At 47.4% G+C, this 17,541-nt stretch overlaps 5 protein-coding genes and 1 non-coding gene across 7 annotated transcripts; 3 read left to right on the top strand and 3 right to left on the bottom strand.

The window, feature by feature from the left end:
- Positions 1-123: 123 nt before the first annotated feature.
- On the bottom strand, positions 124-2,770 carry ONS95_004786 (uncharacterized protein). Of its 2 annotated transcripts, XM_058498163.1 has the most exons (4): positions 2,408-2,770; positions 1,535-2,356; positions 837-1,435; positions 124-781 (listed from the first exon to the last, which is right to left on the bottom strand). In XM_058498163.1, the coding sequence occupies exons 1-4, from the start codon at positions 2,601-2,603 to the stop codon at positions 431-433; spliced, it is 1,968 nt and encodes a 655-aa protein (XP_058351673.1). In that variant the 5' UTR covers positions 2,604-2,770; the 3' UTR covers positions 124-430. The 2 variants fall into 2 exon arrangements, with proteins under 2 accessions (XP_058351673.1, XP_058351672.1); XM_058498162.1 differs by having other exon boundaries at positions 124-1,435.
- A 694-nt stretch (positions 2,771-3,464) lies between these two features.
- PPN1 (Endopolyphosphatase) lies at positions 3,465-8,167 on the bottom strand. The gene is made up of 2 exons (XM_058498161.1): positions 6,888-8,167; positions 3,465-6,836 (listed from the first exon to the last, which is right to left on the bottom strand). The coding sequence occupies exons 1-2, from the start codon at positions 7,060-7,062 to the stop codon at positions 4,804-4,806; spliced, it is 2,208 nt and encodes a 735-aa protein (XP_058351671.1). The 5' UTR covers positions 7,063-8,167; the 3' UTR covers positions 3,465-4,803.
- A 386-nt stretch (positions 8,168-8,553) lies between these two features.
- Positions 8,554-8,665, top strand: ONS95_004784. Its single transcript has one exon. It is a non-coding gene; the product is annotated as a tRNA-Ser (tRNA).
- A 1,927-nt stretch (positions 8,666-10,592) lies between these two features.
- On the top strand, positions 10,593-12,271 carry ONS95_004783 (uncharacterized protein; the record flags this gene model as incomplete). The annotated part of the gene is made up of 3 exons (XM_058498160.1): positions 10,593-10,625; positions 10,701-10,915; positions 10,975-12,271. The coding sequence occupies 3 exons, from the start codon at positions 10,593-10,595 to the stop codon at positions 12,269-12,271; spliced, it is 1,545 nt and encodes a 514-aa protein (XP_058351670.1).
- A 1,202-nt stretch (positions 12,272-13,473) lies between these two features.
- Positions 13,474-14,554, top strand: CKB1 (casein kinase 2 regulatory subunit; the record flags this gene model as incomplete). The annotated part of the gene is made up of 2 exons (XM_058498159.1): positions 13,474-13,632; positions 13,688-14,554. 2 exons carry the CDS (start codon positions 13,474-13,476, stop codon positions 14,552-14,554), a joined length of 1,026 nt encoding a protein of 341 aa, XP_058351669.1.
- Positions 14,555-14,795: 241 nt separating this feature from the next.
- On the bottom strand, positions 14,796-15,769 carry ONS95_004781 (uncharacterized protein). The gene is made up of 4 exons (XM_058498158.1): positions 15,629-15,769; positions 15,447-15,531; positions 15,269-15,351; positions 14,796-15,174 (listed from the first exon to the last, which is right to left on the bottom strand). Exons 1-4 carry the CDS (start codon positions 15,720-15,722, stop codon positions 14,900-14,902), a joined length of 537 nt encoding a protein of 178 aa, XP_058351668.1. The 5' UTR covers positions 15,723-15,769; the 3' UTR covers positions 14,796-14,899.
- Between the last annotated feature and the right edge of the window lie 1,772 nt (positions 15,770-17,541).

The raw sequence follows: 17,541 nt of genomic DNA, 5'->3' as shown, positions 1-17,541 counted from the left end.
TAGCGAAATACCTAGTACAGATAGCCCAAACGGTATGTCTTTCAGAAATTCTTTCATACTTCAGAAACTTATGGATTTTGCAAACTTCATGCGGATGAAAAGCAAGAGGAGTATATAAAGTCAGGCCTTTCTATTCACAAATGTGCATCTACCTATCTGTATGTCTGTCTGCCTGTTTGCACGCAACTCAGAGCCATCTACAGCAAACCTCCATATGACTCATCGCACTTCCGTGTCTGAAATCCTCGCTAGAGTCATCATTGCCACCTTTCGTCAACCATTTATGCCACGAATCATTAATCGTTCTTCAGAAAACTCTCGCATCATATGTAAACAAAGAGCAAAAGAAAACAACGCATTCATAATCCCACAGCAACACGAGATGGCAACTCAAAACATTGAAATGTGATCCTACCATATGAATCCACCCTTAGTTTGGAAAGAAAGAATTGCGACGCAGAAGGGCGAACCATTCCTCGTCGGTCTCTCCCTCCGCGTCGAGATCTGGGTCGTCAGCCATTCTATGCGGGTTGGCAGCAAGAACTGGGAAATTGGTATATGCTGATCCATCACCTGGGATATCAACAGGGTCGAAAGCTGGTTCGTTCTTGACCTTCTTAGACGGACCTCGCTTTCTGGCAGGAGTCTTCGTAGCAGTTGTTGACATGACTGCAGAAGATCCTGTATTGCCGCCACCCATCATATCGTCCCCGTCCTCGGTGTCTTGCGTGGTAGACTTCCGCTTGACCGGGGCTCTCTTTGTAGCTGATGTAGCACGACCCTACATAAAAGAATGTTATTTTTGTCCACAATGCCTACTTTAGGTAAACACTTACTCCTCGAGCAGCGCCGCCACGTCCACGACCACGACCGGTTCCTCTCACTGGCGTACCTTCTGGGGTGTTGTTCTCAGTTCCCAGAATTGAGCCGACAGGTTGTTGACTGGTACCCAGAAAGTTAAGTGGCGAGACGTTCATCGAAGCGCTGGCCTTTCGAAGTTGGATCAAGGCTTTAGTGGATGAATTCCCAGCAGCAATAGCGGCGTTGAACTGTTCGAGGTTGGCTGGAGTACGCTGAAGGATCAACTTGGCTCCGAAGGATGAGTCTCGGCTCCAAACAAGCTGACCCGGGAGATCCAGAACCTTTTCGAGGCGAGTAGTGTGGAGGGTGAGTTCGAAAGCCCAAGATTGAAGATCATTCGCGTAATTCTTCAGGCACTCGACTGCAAAAGTTGGGGTGTGCACATAGTCCTGCATGTGTGGCACATTTGGCATTGGTCTCAAATTGAACGATTGCTGGATTGGTGAAGCTGGCGCCTGAGGGTAGTTTTGTCGGTAGCTGGCATGGAAGATATCATCATTAATAGCCAAGTTTCCATTTTGATCAAAATAGTTTCCTCGTTGGCCAGCCGGGCTAGACAAATTCGGATTCGATCCTAGGTTATGAACGTCAGGTGTACCATTTTTTGCATTGGTAAAATTGCGAAATCCGATTCCGTCTTGAGCGAAGGCTCTGTGGGGGTAGGCAGCATTACCATTTAATGGTTGTCCATAGCTACTAGCCGAAGAGTCTTTTGCAGGATCATTGGCGTAGCCGGTGGAGCGATAGGGTCCAGGCAGACTGCGTTGATCATTGACGACATTCGCAGGTCTGAAGTACTGGCCATGATTGCTGGAGGCAACGAAATTTTTAATAGGTGTAGGAAGCATACCAGATGCTCTTGATATTACTGGTGATGGGTACTCTTGGTATTCAGATGTAGACGAGCCTCCGTATTGTGAAGCAGCATCGCCATCCGCAAGACGACCATATTCGTTTCTACTAGAATTGCCAGTTATTCTGGAAGCAGGAGCTGGAGAAGAATAAGTAGGTTTCGTGTTGAATTCCTCTTGATTGCTGTTGTTGGCACTTCCATTGGATTGTGAGGGATGCTGGAGATTAATGGCAATGTTGTTATGGTTACCTGCCGGAGCGAGAACTGGAGGCAATGAGGAAACTCTCTGTTGAAGCTCCAGCTTAACCGGGCTATGAGGGCTTCTATCCAGCTGGAGAACATGCTGATTATTGAAATCACTGTTGTTGTCGTTATTGCCCAGCTGTGTGTTGCTGTTTATAGGCTCTCTACTCGACACGGTTCCAGCAGAAGTCGAACGACGGTCGGCCCAGCTGAATCTGTTGCCAACAGCGGACGAAAAGCTACTTGAGACTTCTGTGGTAGGGTATGTATTGGCATAAGGGTTTGGAGGTGCTAAGGAGCCGCTGCCATTTCGTTGGCTGTCGTTGTTGTTGTCAGATATGGCATTGTTGGTATCAGCACAAAGATATGCTCCGCCGTTGTAGGTCAAACCTTCCACTACTTTCAAGCCAGTTTGTGCCGGAGCAAGAGATCGAGGACGACGTGACTTACTAGGATGAGCTGGTCCTGAGCTTGCTGTTGAGATGTCGGCGGATCCTTCTCTGACTTCAATTTGAGCAATCGCTACAGAGGTACCGGCTTCTGCTTGGCTATATGCTTGATGCTGTTGCTCTTCGAGTACTGGACAGCTTGCGAGGGAGTGTAGCTTCTTGCAATGGCTACAAAGATCTTCGGTGTTGGACGACATCGTTCTTCCTTTGCCAGAGGAGATTAAAATGAGGACTTAGGATGAACAGAGAGTGTTAGGAAGAATAAGGAGTACTTAAAGATATCTGTTATTGTGGTGTATGGGAGGAGGGGATGTGACGGTGTGTTGAGTTGAAGTTGGGAGGAGAAGGAGGAGAGTATGTTTGGAGATTTACAGAAAGGTGAGTGCGCCATAGGCGAGGGTAAGGTTGAGGCCTGATCGCGAGTGAATACGAAGGAACCTTACCTGGAGTTTCCAATCACGGAAGAGGAGGTAGTATTGGAGATTGCACCGTGACGATGAGGAGGAAGTACCAGGCGGGTCCTGCTGAGGACTTGGAGACCAGTCGTGAGGTTACGATGGGACAAGTGCGCCGAAAGCGGACAGAGAAGAGGCGGAGGAGATTTTGTTCGGGACTTGAAGAGAGGAGGAAGAGTGAAGAGTGCAGAGTAGGCTTCAAAATAGGAGGGGAGTGACTCTCAAACTCCAGACACGTAAACGCGTCTGGAAGTATTAAGGTATGCTAGATGCAATTGAGATTAACGTGACCACAGGAGTAAAGACCCTTGTTGTGCGACGTAAAGGAGAGTAGGTATGGTTGCTCAATGATATAAAGGAGGGCGGCGTTGACAGTGGTGATGGAGGGGCGGTTCAGCGTTGGGGCGGAAGTGCTACCGAGGACTTGAGAGATGAGAGCCTCACAACCCCAGACAACGATACAGCCAGGCCTAACAATTGTTTGTTTTGACATAAAGATACATACAGCAATGTAGATGTTGTCCAGTAATCAAATTCAGACTGAATGTATGGTCTTCGAAGTGTCCCAGCACCCGAATAGCCGAGTGAGGGCCAAGTGACCATCTACATTTGTCCCATCAGTGTATTTAAACACTGCCAGTTGGATTAAAGACATCCAACATCTTCATAGGCTGAAAGTTCTCAAATCATTTCAGTGCTTGAAAGGATATTCTTCGAATGACTCCAGCAAGTTTAGATGTCCAAGAAAAGTCCCTCAGCAACAAGCATATTTTCCGACTCCTTTCAATACCATGGGCGACAACTTTGAAGTTGAGCTGAATGCTCTTTGAAAGCTTGGAATGATCCTGAGCCAGATGTTTCTAATTCGTTGCTTGAAGATCCAAACAACACAAACCCGAGCCGTCAACGCTAGTTGAGGAACCTGAGAAATCTAACGAATATCGGGCTTAGAGGAAACAAAAAGCAACAAGAGTAACCTATCTAAGCTCTAAATAGTGATAATCTAGTATTGGAATTATATGTTTACAAAGGAGATTAATAAGTGAAAGATATTTGATCCAGAAACCCTTGTTTCAATGTCGACCTTGATCTCAAGGAACTTTGCGCCTCAAGACAAGCCTAAATACCTTGCGACAAGCATCTAAAGATCATTTAGACCAACGAAAACTCGTGACTATGTTCAAAAACTGCACACTTCGGTTGATGCTCCGTCTCCAGCTTTGTTGCTCAAGACTTATTCGGCAAAAGGGTCGCTTCGAATTAACCGAAACGCCTCAACCAAAACAAACAAGAAAGTGACTTTTTGGTCCACCTTAGGCATTCACCTAAGAGTTTCGAAAGATGTTTACAATTGCTGAAGATAACGTATATGACAGGAGGAGAAATTGGATTAAGCATAAAGCGAGCATATACAACAACCAAAGACAAACAGCCTCTGAAGTGGTGATCTCTCAAGCCTTTGCCGTAGTACCAAAAGGTGGCAGAATCAGAACTACCCGTTGAGAGGGCTATTTCATTGTGCAACGCTCTTCTAGAGGATATTTCAAGTTCTTCGCATGTCTGTTCTGTGCAGTTTAAGAGAGAACCAGATCTCTCGAGAGCTCTTGGGAGCTCAAATGCTCGGATCATTCCATGCAAAGCCACGGGAATATGCATTACATTGCATAGGCTTTATAACTCAGGCCTCAACGCACCTGCCCATAGCGTCTTTACAAGTTATAGACGAGAAAATGAACGATGGAAGTCAAGAGAAAGTATTCGCAATGCAGAGTCTGCCAGGCTTGCATTTAATACTTCTAATGCTCACAAGGGAGGTTCCTACTCCATACAATAAGAACAAAAGGTATCATACCATGTCATACTACGCCACGCCCATGCTTTCCCATACGCCGATAATGCATTCGGTACATCCAACCCGAACTCCGAAGAATGCCGCCTATAATCACAACTCTCCATCGTGGATGAAATCTGGAATCTCGTCGCCAAGATTGAACTCTGAGTCCCCATCGAATGACTTTAGGTCTTCTTCTTCCAAGGTTCCAACGAACGCACGTCTAACGAACCGTAGCCAGACTTTATTCTTCTCGTGTTGACGGTGATGCTTTTTCTTCTTATGTTTCTTGTGCTTCTTTCCCTCCGCTTCCATCTCATGATCCTCGTCGTCATTATTGTCATCATCATAGTTGTCATCAGCCTCATCATCGAGGATCTCATCGTCCTCATCGCTCTCGTCTAATTCCTGCTCGTCAAAGGATTCATCGATGCTGTCGCCTTTCCGGGGCTTGTACTGGCCTATCCTATGAGCAAGCTTGATATAGCTTCGCACTGTCAAGTCTGTCAATTTGTATATTGGATCGGTGAAAGTGTCGTATTCGACTTGAAATCGGAAAGGCTTAGGATGCGGAATCTTGTCTTTTGGATGCTTCCCCTTGTGCTTTCCCTCGTGCCATTTGTCAGCATCTGCTCCCTCATCGCCGATGTGGGTATCATGATTGATATAGGTCAGATTGGCAAAGTACTGAGTGTAACCCAGTAGTGTCAAAGATTGAGGAGAGTAAGCGGGTCCAGGTGGCGAGCTCTTCGCAGGCGGAGATGGAACGATGAGATCCGGATTCTTTGGCTTCTTCGGCTTCTTGTGCTTCTTCTTCTTTTTGGCGATAGATTCTTCGTCATTGCCATCCTCATCGTCTACAAATTCGTCCTCTGCATCCTCAATTTTTGGATCGATCACCTCCTCAAGCCAGTCCATCTCTTGTTGCTGATCCGAGGCTTGAGCGCTGGCCCAAGTCGCTGAGAGGTCTAGTCCACTAATGTTGTACTCCATGACCCGCAGCGTCGGAAAGAAATTGGGAACAATGCTCGGGCTGACATGAGTGACCTGGAAACGTTCTCCCCACGGCCCTCCAATCTTCTTCAGAGCCCGGTCTTTCTTGCTTGGCTTGTCTTTCTTACCTTTCTTATCCTTATGCTTCTTCTTGAGATCGTCAATGGTTTCATCATCACTGAATATAACATTTGGATTTGGTAACCCTGACCAATCTGCGCGAAGTTCTTCGAGATAGTCATTTGCAGACTCGATTGAAAGCTCCTCGTCCATCAATGTACGAATGGACGCGCTGTCAGATGCATCTCCACCAGCCACAACCAAATCGATATGCTTCTTGTCCTGCAACATGAAATGGTCAATGTTCATATGCCCGTAGAGCCCTCCGACAATGACATCCCGGTATTGGTCCAGCCAAAGTGTGTATTTCTGCCAGCACGTCTCGTCCCAGAGCTGCTTACTGTCCGTCCTCGCGGGCGGGACATGGCCGATCAGAATTGCCTTCATACCACGATCTCGTATGAACTGAAGCTGGATTCGAAGCCATTCGAAGTGTTCGTAACCCGGCTCGGATCGGAGGGCGCAACCATCAACAGCAGCATTGTGGTCGAAGAAGTAGAGCGTGTTGAGACTGAACACAGCCAATTTCCTCGGGATAACCTCAACGAAGTACCATCCTCCTCTCTCAAAGCCATGCCTCTGCTCCTCCGGGATGAACTTGCTCCAGATATCGGTATATGCCTTCAGCCACTTATTCGGCCCCGAAAGCAGGATGTTATGAGGAAGGATATCATTGTTTCCAAATGTAGAGACGATCGGAATGGCGAGATCCTTCTTGGGATTGCCGTCGGTACTGAAGACTTCCAAGAACTTTTCTGCAACCCATCTGTTCGTATCGAGAACTTCGTTCGCGTTTCGAGGAATCTTTTCGTCGCTGTCGTGCCGTGCAGAGTCGCCGGTCCATATAACGAAATCGATGCTATCTTTGAGGTTTTCGTCGATCCATTTGAATGTCGCGTTTATCAGGGCGTATGGCGTATCGCAATCTGAGGTTTCTGCACCATATGTGCCCGCCAGGCCCCTGCCTCTGTGACACGCATCGTCCTCCTCCGTCGACGAATGGATTTTGTAGTGAGGGTCGGGGTGCAGGTCTGCAAGCTGGTCAGCCAGGTACAAAGATAAGATCCAATTCAGCCGCCCACCTGTGACATGCAGGAACCTTCCATGCAATCGTCGTGAGGCTTGTACCTGTTCCTGTTTCTGTGCCTGTGGATGCTCATCCAATGGCACCTGCAGGACGGGTTGGGCATCGCCGATGGGTGTGCCATGGGAAAATTTAAGCAGATAGGCTGCTAATAGTATTGCGGTTGAACGCATAGCGAAACAATCTTGGGGAAAAGATAGAATAAAATACTTAGGTGCTATTGACCATTCTTGACTGAGCGTCTAGAGGCTTCGGCCTCTGGCTCTGTTGATATGCGCTTTTGAGGACCTTGAGAGTGCGGTGCGGTGACGTTCGTGGCTTCTTCTTACTGGGATTAACTTTTGAGAACGGGGAGTCCGAAGTCAAAGCTTTCTCTTCAAGAAACCAGCGTTTTGGAGGCTCACAACAATATAAGTATTCCAAAATCAAGATGTCGTCGGTCATCGCCCTCTTGATGTACTCATGAACATCACCTTCAGCCCTCAAGGTGTCTCACGCAACTGTTTGGAGGAAGTCATTTCATCCAATCAGGCATCCACGTGTGAAGCTTCGAGTCAGATGTACGCTGACACTGTGGGGGTTTGGCTGTTTCCGCGAAAATCATCCCCCAGCTTGCTTGGGAATGTACTCACGCGACCGCGTTTTGCGCTGCCTTCTTCATCTTTGTCAATATTTGATGGTATTGTGTTGCACCGGATGCATCGTGATGCATGTATGAAGGGTTGTGTTGATTGCTCAGTTAAGACCACACCCCCCACCAGAGGAGTCAGCGGGAAAGTACCTACGCAGGTATACGAAGGCAACACTCATCACTTGGCTCACGGGAGGGACCTCCGAAGTTGTGGCGTCATCTATACCTTTGCTATCCCTATTTACTGACAACAGCTGGAGGCTTGCAGTCCTACGCTGCTCTAGATATTCTTCGGCAACAGTTCTCACTCAACAACGGACCAAGGCAACCAACAACTTCGCCCCCACTGGCCATAACGCTCCTGTCTTCGATAGACCACCAAAACCATATGTCCTGAAACTTCCATGAGAAATGTAATTACTTCAACTCTTTACTTCGACTAACTTTCAAAGTCTTCGGAATTTGGTTCATGATAGGGTCTCCTTTGGCGTGGGGGTCTGTTGATATTCCGGAGCGGTTCGCTTGCGGGGTGCTCGGCGTGGTGGGGTTCTCTTCTCTTCTCGAGTACGCCCAAATATACTTTCAATGGGAGCCAGTTAATCATCGATCCAGACATTTTAAAAATTCAATATGGCATATTGAAATATCAACCCTTCACTTCTCTCCAGTTTCGAAAACCTTGTGACTATTTCCGTAGGTAAGTTTCTACTCCTAAAATGTAGACTTGTAGACTTTCAATTTACGGCATCAGCTGCACTCTAGAGTTCTCAGTCCGGTCTGTACAGCAGAAATGATTCCACTGCCAATAGTATAAATCAGTCAGCTATTCACGGATCGCTAAGACTTGAAAATTGAAAATGGTATCTAAAGAATTTGGGTTAACTGTTACTCAGATTTTGAGGGAATGTCAGAGTAAGTACTAGTTTTCTCACTCCGAGTCACTCAGTCCGCACTATGAGTAAGCAAAAATTTCACCACAAAAGATTTGTAGCCTATCTGTAATCAAATAAGCTGAAGCATGCCTCATATCAAAGGCAACTTGGCTGAGTGGTTATAGCGACAGACTAGAACATCTCTCTTCGGAGAACCATATTCTGGGTTATCTGTTTCCTTCGGGAGCGTAGGTTCAAATCCTGCAGTTGTCGATTTCTTTTTGCTTTTTTATCTAGGCACTGTGGGCTATTTCATTTTGTTTTGGCACTGCCCATTCTTCTCTTTTTGCTCGGTTATCTATGTGGCCCTCCCCAATTTTCTTCGACCCTCCTCCAGTCGCCTATGGGTCCCTTATCTGCCCGCTCACCACGACCCTTTTGAAGTAGTACATCAATCCAGGAACATTGCTTCAAGAAATAGATATTGTCTTCTGAAATATGCATGTAATGAATATTTATTTAGGCCTTGGAAAATTCTGACGACAATGTACCGAAAAGATACCAGACAAATTCACCAAGGATGGGCCCGTTCATCTGGTTGCCTGCATGCAACCAATTAGGCGAGGCTGCAGAGCATTCAGTGGCAGCGCATAGTATCACCACCACTCTCGGGGGTATATCCTAACATCCACATGAGAACATGGTAGCGAGAAGGTACTTCTATGTTTGAAATGGCTCCCGCTCAAATTTCTCACTCTCTGCTGCTGTGATGATAGCACTGAGAGCAGCCAGTGTTTACTCGCTTATTGCCTGGGTTGGATGGCAATTGGTGTATTTGCTGAGCGCGATGTCCTCACTACATGAGCGGCTACATATTTTCATTTGGACACGGCGCCGGGAATTCTTCCAATTCCAGAAATTATAGAATTATACACGAAAGTTGAATTGCGTGTCCTGTGCCACCTGGTATCCAATGATGTTGTTGCGGTTCACGACTCCCCAGTCTCCGTGATATCTAGGCAAGTGATGTCCGTAATCAACACCATCTGACGATGGATCAGAGTCCAGGTACAATTATACACAACTGTATTGCGAACGCGTTCATGTCCCTGTATCTGTTGAAGATCTCAGTCTGCTCCTCATATATTTGGGCTCTTGAAGGTTGGTCTACTGCCGTCCGGACTGAACGAACACAACGAGTATTTAATATGGTTCCTTAGGGGCGAGAACTCCATTATCATATATAACAGTCATATGAAAATAACCTGTTCTGATATTGAGCGAGTTACAGATCTACAAGATCCAACATAAATGATAAGCATACATGCCTAGCAGAAGGACACCGAAACATGGAAGCTAGCCCCTGTATTGGTTGAGCCCCAGTTTTCCGTATCTGTTTTCTTGAAAGAAGTTGGTATAATCTCCTGCAATGAATCTTACTTCTCCTTACAATACCCAATCCAGCCTCAACGCTAAGCACGGGAGGGAGACAAACGAATGAGGGCTGGCATGAGCTAGCTAGGGATCATTCAAGGTAACACCCAGGGGTGGATCAAACGGGGAAAAGCTTGATACTTCCATTTACGACGGGTGCATGGTCGATAGGTTTGGGAACACATCAACAAGCTTGTGATGATGAGTAGAGCCCACTATTCCTGAATTACCATAGGAAGACTTGATTCCAGCACACCGCCAACCTCTTCTTAAAAAGAGGCATCCCATAAATCTCACTTCGAATCCATTGGCTGACAAGTAGAGTGGATCCAGGAGTTCGGTTAGGGTAAGACGAGCAAAACAAAGACCCACCACTCTCTTTCCTTGATAAAAAGAAATAAACTCGACTCTAAAAAGTGATATGATAACCCCAATCCCAAGTAGAATCAGGCCATGTTTATTTTTATCGTGGCATGTGAAGAGTGAGAGAGCATAACAGCGCCAAGATGCTAGTCCCGGCAAACCTGCCCCGCTGAGCTGCCTCGGCACCTTCCATGACGCAGCCAACGACATGTCAAATGCGGGGGAAATTTGGGGTAGGACCGACCATTTACTCAACCCTATCTCATGAAGATCGCCCAGGATATGTGAACTTTGAAGACAGAGGCTTCATATATGTTGACCAGCACCTCCGAGCTCAGCACATGCTCTTGACTAGAAAACCCCATCCATACTTCAAAGTTTGGAACATACACACTGTTTCAAGATGTCGTCAATTCTAGATCAACGTCCTGATATTGTAAGTATCCCTTATCAGTTACCTGTTGTGTCCCGGCTTGTCGGAAAAGTGTTCTGATATTCTGGCTTCTTGAAGATATATGGGAACTCGATACGCAAAGACAATGGATATGATGCGAGCAGCTACACATATTACCCTGTAGCTATCATTGGAGCTGGAGAGTCGGGGATTGCTATGGGCTGTAGACTAAAGGAAGTTCTCGGGCATGATCAATTCCGGATCTTCGATCGACAGTCAGGTATTGGAGGAACATGGTGGATCAACAGATACCCAGGAGTCGCTTGTGATGTGTAAGTATCCTAGCCTTTCCGGTTCAGGAGAGAAATTGCTGACCTGGATTTGACTGCAGACCAGCAATATTTTACTCGTTCTCTTTTTGTCCCAATCCAAAATGGACTGCCTTCTACCCAGAAGGCCGAGAAATCGTCACTTACCTACAAGGCGTCTGCGACAAGTATCAGATCGTGGACAAGATCCAACTCAATACCGATGTCAGAGAGTGCGTATGGCTGGAAAACGAACAGATTTGGGAGGTGACATTGCAACATTTATTGACGGGAGTCGGCGATCTTTCAGAACACGATCGGGCGAAGAAGATTCGTGAAGAAGGTAGACAATCAGTCTACGTTTCGGAAGAGAAGATTCGGTGCAAAGTGCTGGTGAGCAGCGTGGGAGGCCTTGTGGAACCAAAAGTCTGGCCAGAAAGCATTCCTGGAAACGACAAGTTTCAGGGCGAGATTTTCCATTCCGCTAGATGGAGATATGATGTGGACTTCAAGGATAAAGATGTCATTGTTATTGGCACGGGGTGTAGTGCTGCCCAATTTGTCCCTCGCTTGACAAAGGAGTATGGCGCCAAATCAGTGACCCAACTCATGCGTTCCCCTCCCTGGGTAGTTCCACGACAGATTCCTCCTGGAGGGAACGAATGGTGGGAGAAGTGGTCTCCATGGATCAACACCCACGTTCGAGGATTTGGAAAAGCAGTTCGGTTCCTGATTGCAGCTGGAGCTGAATACGACTGGAGGCTCTTCGGATCCGAAAAATACCACGAAAAGGAACGTAAGAAAGTGGAGACTCAGCTTCTTGCTCACCTGCATAACTCGGTGCCCAAGAAATACCATGAGATCCTTACTCCAAATTATGGAGTTGGATGTAAACGTCGCATATTCGATACGACTTGGTTTGCTGGGTTGAACGATCCTTTCATTGAGTTGACAACGCTCCCACTCACAAGTCTTGGCGAAAAGACTGTAACATTGGGCCCTGGCCGCACGTATCCAGCCATGAGCGATACGACAAGCAATGCGCCTTCTCATGAAGTAACACTACCCGCCGATATCATCGTCCTCGCCAATGGATTCGAGACGACAAAGTGGCTTCATCCACTGGATATCACAGGTCGAGGTGGAAAGAAGCTGCACGACGTGTTCGATGAACGTGGTGGAGCTCAGATGTATATGGGAACGGCCATGGATGGATTCCCCAACTTCTTCACAATATTCGGACCAAACACGGCGACTGGCCACTCATCTGTCATCTTAGCTTCTGAGAATATGGTGAACATGAGTTTGAAATTCATCGGGCCCATCTTGAAAGGAGATGTTGCAACTGCAGAAATCAAGAAAGATGCAGAGCTTGAGTAGGCACGAGATACGCAAAGTGCTTTGAAGAAGAGAGTTTGGAATACTGGGGGCTGTGGTAGCTGGTACAAAGACGAAAAAGGCTGGAACTCTACCGTGTACCCGTAAGTCAACGCTCCCTTTGTTCTCTATCTTCGGGCTGACACAATTCCAGGTATACTCAGATTTGGTTTACCTACAGGTGTATGTTCCCTACTTGGAGTGACTGGGACATTAAGTATACCCGGAAAGGATTCTTCAAGAAATCAGCTTTTACGCTTCTCAAAACTCTAGCTTTGATAGCATTGATTCTTGGAATCATAAAGCAGAGGCAGGATGGGCTGGTACCAAAGAGTATGGCTTATCTAAGAGGAGTTGCGAGAACAGTCTTGTTTAGTGGCGCTAGTACTTTGCAGGTGGTTGCAAACAAGGTCTAAGAATTTTGGTTTTGCGTAGCTGGAAGAGAAGATAGAGCAGAATAAAACGCTACTCAATGTCTCGTTTTTATATGTAAGGATTAAGAAAGCGAATGGCCCAGGGAAGAGAGAAGAAAATTCGCACGAGCTATCATAATAAACACCGGATCAATGATTCGCCGAAAGCCGGATCCTGTCGAGTGCTTGAACAGCGGGGTGCTGAAGGAAGGACGATCCTTTCGCAACTCTGATAACACTTGCGCCTTCTTCTATGACCCTGCTTCAGTCGCCGACTACCTCACCGTCCATAGAAGAGAAGATCCTCTGCGAACAACCAAAGGCAGCAGCTCGCAGTCCATCCAACTCTGTCCCCCACAAAACCAGATTATTTCGAAGGAGCCTCCACAGCCCCGTCAAAACAAACACCTTGTACCCCTCCTCGACCTTCTGCGCCCAGATACACTACCTGTCACCCACCTGTCGACTGAATCTGCCAGCGATAGTTGGGCCAAAGTAATTCAAGCTCTACAACGGACAGCCGATCTGCCATACTTCAAGGCAGAAACTCTTCCCACCGCCCTCATTAGGATACTTGCGCCAGTATCTGCAGAAAGAAATATATCATAAGCTAGAAGATTCTGCCTTCTATCCATCGAGGTGTCGAAAAGGTCCAATACATACATTACCCTTGCCCGGCTGCCCTTAGACAGATTCATCCTAGTTCGAAGTAAACACTTTGGAAAGGCAAGGCAGTGACGAGAAGAGCAATCAAACGACGGCGCCCCCAGTGTCCACCAAAACCATATCAACATGTCTTCCTCATCGGGTACACCGGAGTCATGGATCTCATCATTTTGTTCCTTACTCGGCCATGAGTACTTTGCGGAGATATCGGAGGACTTCATTGAGGATGACTTTAACTTGACGGGTCTTCAGACACAAGTGGCTATGTACAAGGAGGCGCTGGAAGTATGTTTGCGCCGCCAATACCTAGTGCCGAGGACTGGGCTAATAAAGAATACAGATGATCCTAGATGTCGAGCCTGAGGAGGATGAAGACGACGAGGAAGACGAGGAGGAAGAGGAAGGAGACGATTCGGTTGAAGGAGAGGAGCGCTTAAACCGTAGAGCTGCCGCAGATCGAAGACACCACCGCATGGCCTCCGATCTTTCGATCATCGAGTCTTCTGCCGAAATGCTTTACGGTCTTATCCACCAACGTTTTATCTGCTCTCGCGCTGGTATCCAACAAATGTCTGAAAAGTACGAACTCACACATTTTGGTGTGTGCCCTCGGACTTACTGTGGAGGAACTCGCACATTACCAGTTGGATTATCAGATGTACCGGGAGAAGATACCGTCAAGTTGTTCTGTCCTTCCTGCCTGGATGTTTATGTTCCGCCGAATTCTCGATTCCAGACTGTTGACGGGGCTTTCTTCGGTCGAACATTTGGGGCTCTTTTCCTCATGACTTTCCCTGACTACGATATCACCAAGAAGGGTGTCGAGGCTATTGCGGGTTCCCACAGCAACCGAACACTACAAGCGGCTTCGGATGGAGAAGAGAAGGAAAAGATCAATGGCATGAACGCTGCCAACCTTGCGCCTGGTCTTGGGAAAGGCAACATGTATGAGCCCAAGATCTACGGATTCAGAGTCTCAGAACGTGCACGCAGTGGGCCAAGAATGGCTTGGCTGAGAGATCGCCCCGAAGACATCAGAGAACTAGACGAGGCTGCCATTTATAATGCTGAGCATCCCGAAGAAAGCGAAGAGGAGTCCATGAGTGGTGCACCAACTCGCCTTAGACAACAATCTCGAAAAACCCGTCGTGGAAACGGTGGCGGTAGTCCCATGTCAGTGGAGGCGAACGGCGCTGCCTTTGACTGAGAGACTTCTACCGTTTGTGGCTTCCGATACTCATTGCAGGCGTCCTCAGGCACTTGTTTCACGTTCATACTGGTTAATTAGACGGAAGGGTGTGTTTAATTTGACGATATTGACAGCGAATTGCATATGGGTGGACACGCGAGTGGTACATATCTCGGTCACTCGCGACTTCTGAGATAGCAAAAAACGCGTTATGCCACCTCAGGTTGTAGTGATACCAAGTCGAGCAATAAAACGAACCATTTATTCTTCTTCCAAACTACACATCCACACATACTAGCCCCTTGCACTGCAGATACATGTATCTTCACCAACCCTGTCTTTCCCCTCTCTCCTTCCCACCCCTCAAGTCCTGCTGTTCCTAAACATACTCAAATCCAAAACCACCGGCGTCCCCAACCACGTCGCCCTCTGCGTATGATCCCTATACTCATCCAGCATCTTGCCCTCCCCATCCACTGTATTAGGGTGCACCAGCGCACTCAGCGGGCCACGGTTTATCACCAACCAGGGGATGAAAGCTCCGAACTGGGCGGGGGTGAAGACGTTTACTTCGAACATGGCGACGGGATGGGGACCGATGGGGCGGTCCCAGAAGGTGTAGATGCGGAGTTCAGGGACTGTGGGGAATTAGTTTTGGCATCTATGGTGTGTTTTTAGGTAAGGTGGGTGGGCACAATTAGAGGGTATGGGAAGGGAGGGATGGGAAGTTACATTCGAGGCGGATTCGTGTCCAGAGTTCTTTGGCGAATTGGAGTTGCTGGGGGTTCGCTTGGAAATAGTAAATGTGGACGTCACTGTTTGCATATCAGTACAATTCATTACATTAAAATGCTATAGCGTAATCCCATTTTAAATTGCTCGACTGGAAATAAGTGGAATGATTACATACAACCCGCCTCGTCTGCCATTATCGAGAGGCTCGGTGAAGCGTTCGTAGCTCTTGCTTAGGACGCCTGTTTGGGGATTCTTGAAGCCTTGGAACGAGAATTAGTAAATTTCCCATCATTGAGAGGTCAAAGAGAAAATTGTAGTCTGGATTCTGTATATTTTGTTGCAGGAAATTACACTCACTCTTCCCATCCTCAGCCCTCTCATCAGGTAACTGCGGGGCATTTTCCCAGCCCGCCAGAGGAGAGGGGTAGGTATACAATGCCGGATCTGCCATTTTCAAGGGAAACCTCAGATATGAAATAAGCTCAAGCTTTCTTCACGGTAGTGAGAGGATATGTAGGTAGAGTTCCCTTGGCACGGTTTTATATCAGGGGAGTACGAGTACATGTGATGCTGTTTCCGAAGACGAGGCTGAGGTGATGATAGATCAGAGCGGGGCATGGTGCCCTTACTGCCCTGAGCGCGGGGTCCGTTCCGCCCATTTTAGGGCTGGATTACCTGAGCAGATTCGTCAGGTGTTTGTCATGGTTGAGAAATCGATTTTGAAGTTTTTCTCTGCGTTGGAGGGCGTGCTGTGGGGTCTGCTGGTTACCACTACAGCCGATGCGAGACGGGGATGGGAGATGTGAAAGTTTGTTCCGAGTTCTGGGGATGGGAATGAGTAAGCATGTAGGTGAAATGGTGTGCTGCAGAATGATGTCCCGAGGATTGGGATGTTGGGTCGTTCGCAAGCGTTGCAACCTTAGCCGCTTGGTCGCACGGCTAAAGAGGTATCGTCTGGGCGTTGTGGATGATGAAGAGAAGGGCTTGATTCGACTGTCTTTAGCTTCTGGCTGTAAGTATGGCCTGATACTAGGTAGGTAGTATTTTCCCAAGTCATGTGTCGAGGTTCACTTAGAGGCTCTAATAGCCATATTGATGCAAAATATGGTTCTGATTTCTCGCTACGCGTGGAAGCACATGCTAAGGATACACTTCTCAACTTTAAACATCTAGACACCCTGGCAGCAAACATATTATGTCAGCTTGGGACTAGTACCTGGTAAATTCTAATCTTGAAGGGATAGGGTCCGCATAAGAATATATGTGGATTTGATTGGCGACCGGATCCGATTTCCAGGTAAGACTCCCCAAGTCAGGGCTGATGGGCAAGAACTCGATGATCAACGAGTTGATTTCTCCACCGGGTTTGTACTGCGCCATATTCAGGATGCTGAAATCAAAGACAAGTGTGAAAGTTCCACGGTCTCTTGTCTCTTTGGTTCTGCTTTACTTAGTGCTTCGCTTTCGCAGTGTTATTATCTTCACCATCTGGTTCTGTCAGATTTCGCTATTGGCATTTGGTAGTGCGTAGCCAGCTTACTCCTTTTTGTTGCTGCTACAGTGGAGAGATGACACAGGACAGGAATACCTTTAGCAAATCTCCGATGAAATCGGGCATTATATGCTTCCGACTGACAATTAAGTCCGAACGCGTACAACTTCTCCGAGCTGTTAGGAGATGAAGTATCGGCTGCCGCAACTTTGTCCACTTTTGCTGATAACTAGAAGGAGTAGTGGCCATTTGACCAAAGGATCACCTACACCAGTTCAACTACTCTGAAACAAACTTGCTTATTTGTCAGTTTCTACGGAGGGCACCGGAAAGAGGGTTGGCCACAAAGCAACGACACTACGGGATTTTGCCTCAGTAGGTCTCCAATAAATCCGCTGAAGCCAATTGGCTTAATGTGCTGCATGTAGGAAGGAAGCATCACTTCGAGCCATTTCTCAGAGTTGTGCTGTGCAAGCAGGTCGGGAGAATAACGTCCTTCTCCCAAGAAAATGTAATGCTGAGTTTGATTAAGGTCTGGGTCCGGCCCCCAAATCCCACCTTCCCATCAAATAACGCCTTGAGGCTTCTGATTGCATCCACGCGACGGCGCTTGGGACTTGGTATGCATCTTCAGAATCATGGCCTGCATGGGATGGGAGGGCGCTGTTGTGCCACGTCGACTTGGGCGGTCCCCTTTCCCAAGAGCTGGGAATATTGCGTTCAGGCGTATCCAATTACCGCCTCCCAGTCATTTTGGCGTCTTACCATCTCTGATAAG

The sequence above is a fragment of the Cadophora gregata genome (genome assembly GCF_030347475.1).
Source record: "Cadophora gregata isolate MNR1 chromosome Unknown scaffold_15, whole genome shotgun sequence".
Taxonomy (NCBI): domain Eukaryota; kingdom Fungi; phylum Ascomycota; class Leotiomycetes; order Helotiales; family Ploettnerulaceae; genus Cadophora; species Cadophora gregata.
Note: the sequence above shows the minus strand (reverse complement) of the source record. Positions and strands in the feature narration are given on the sequence as shown.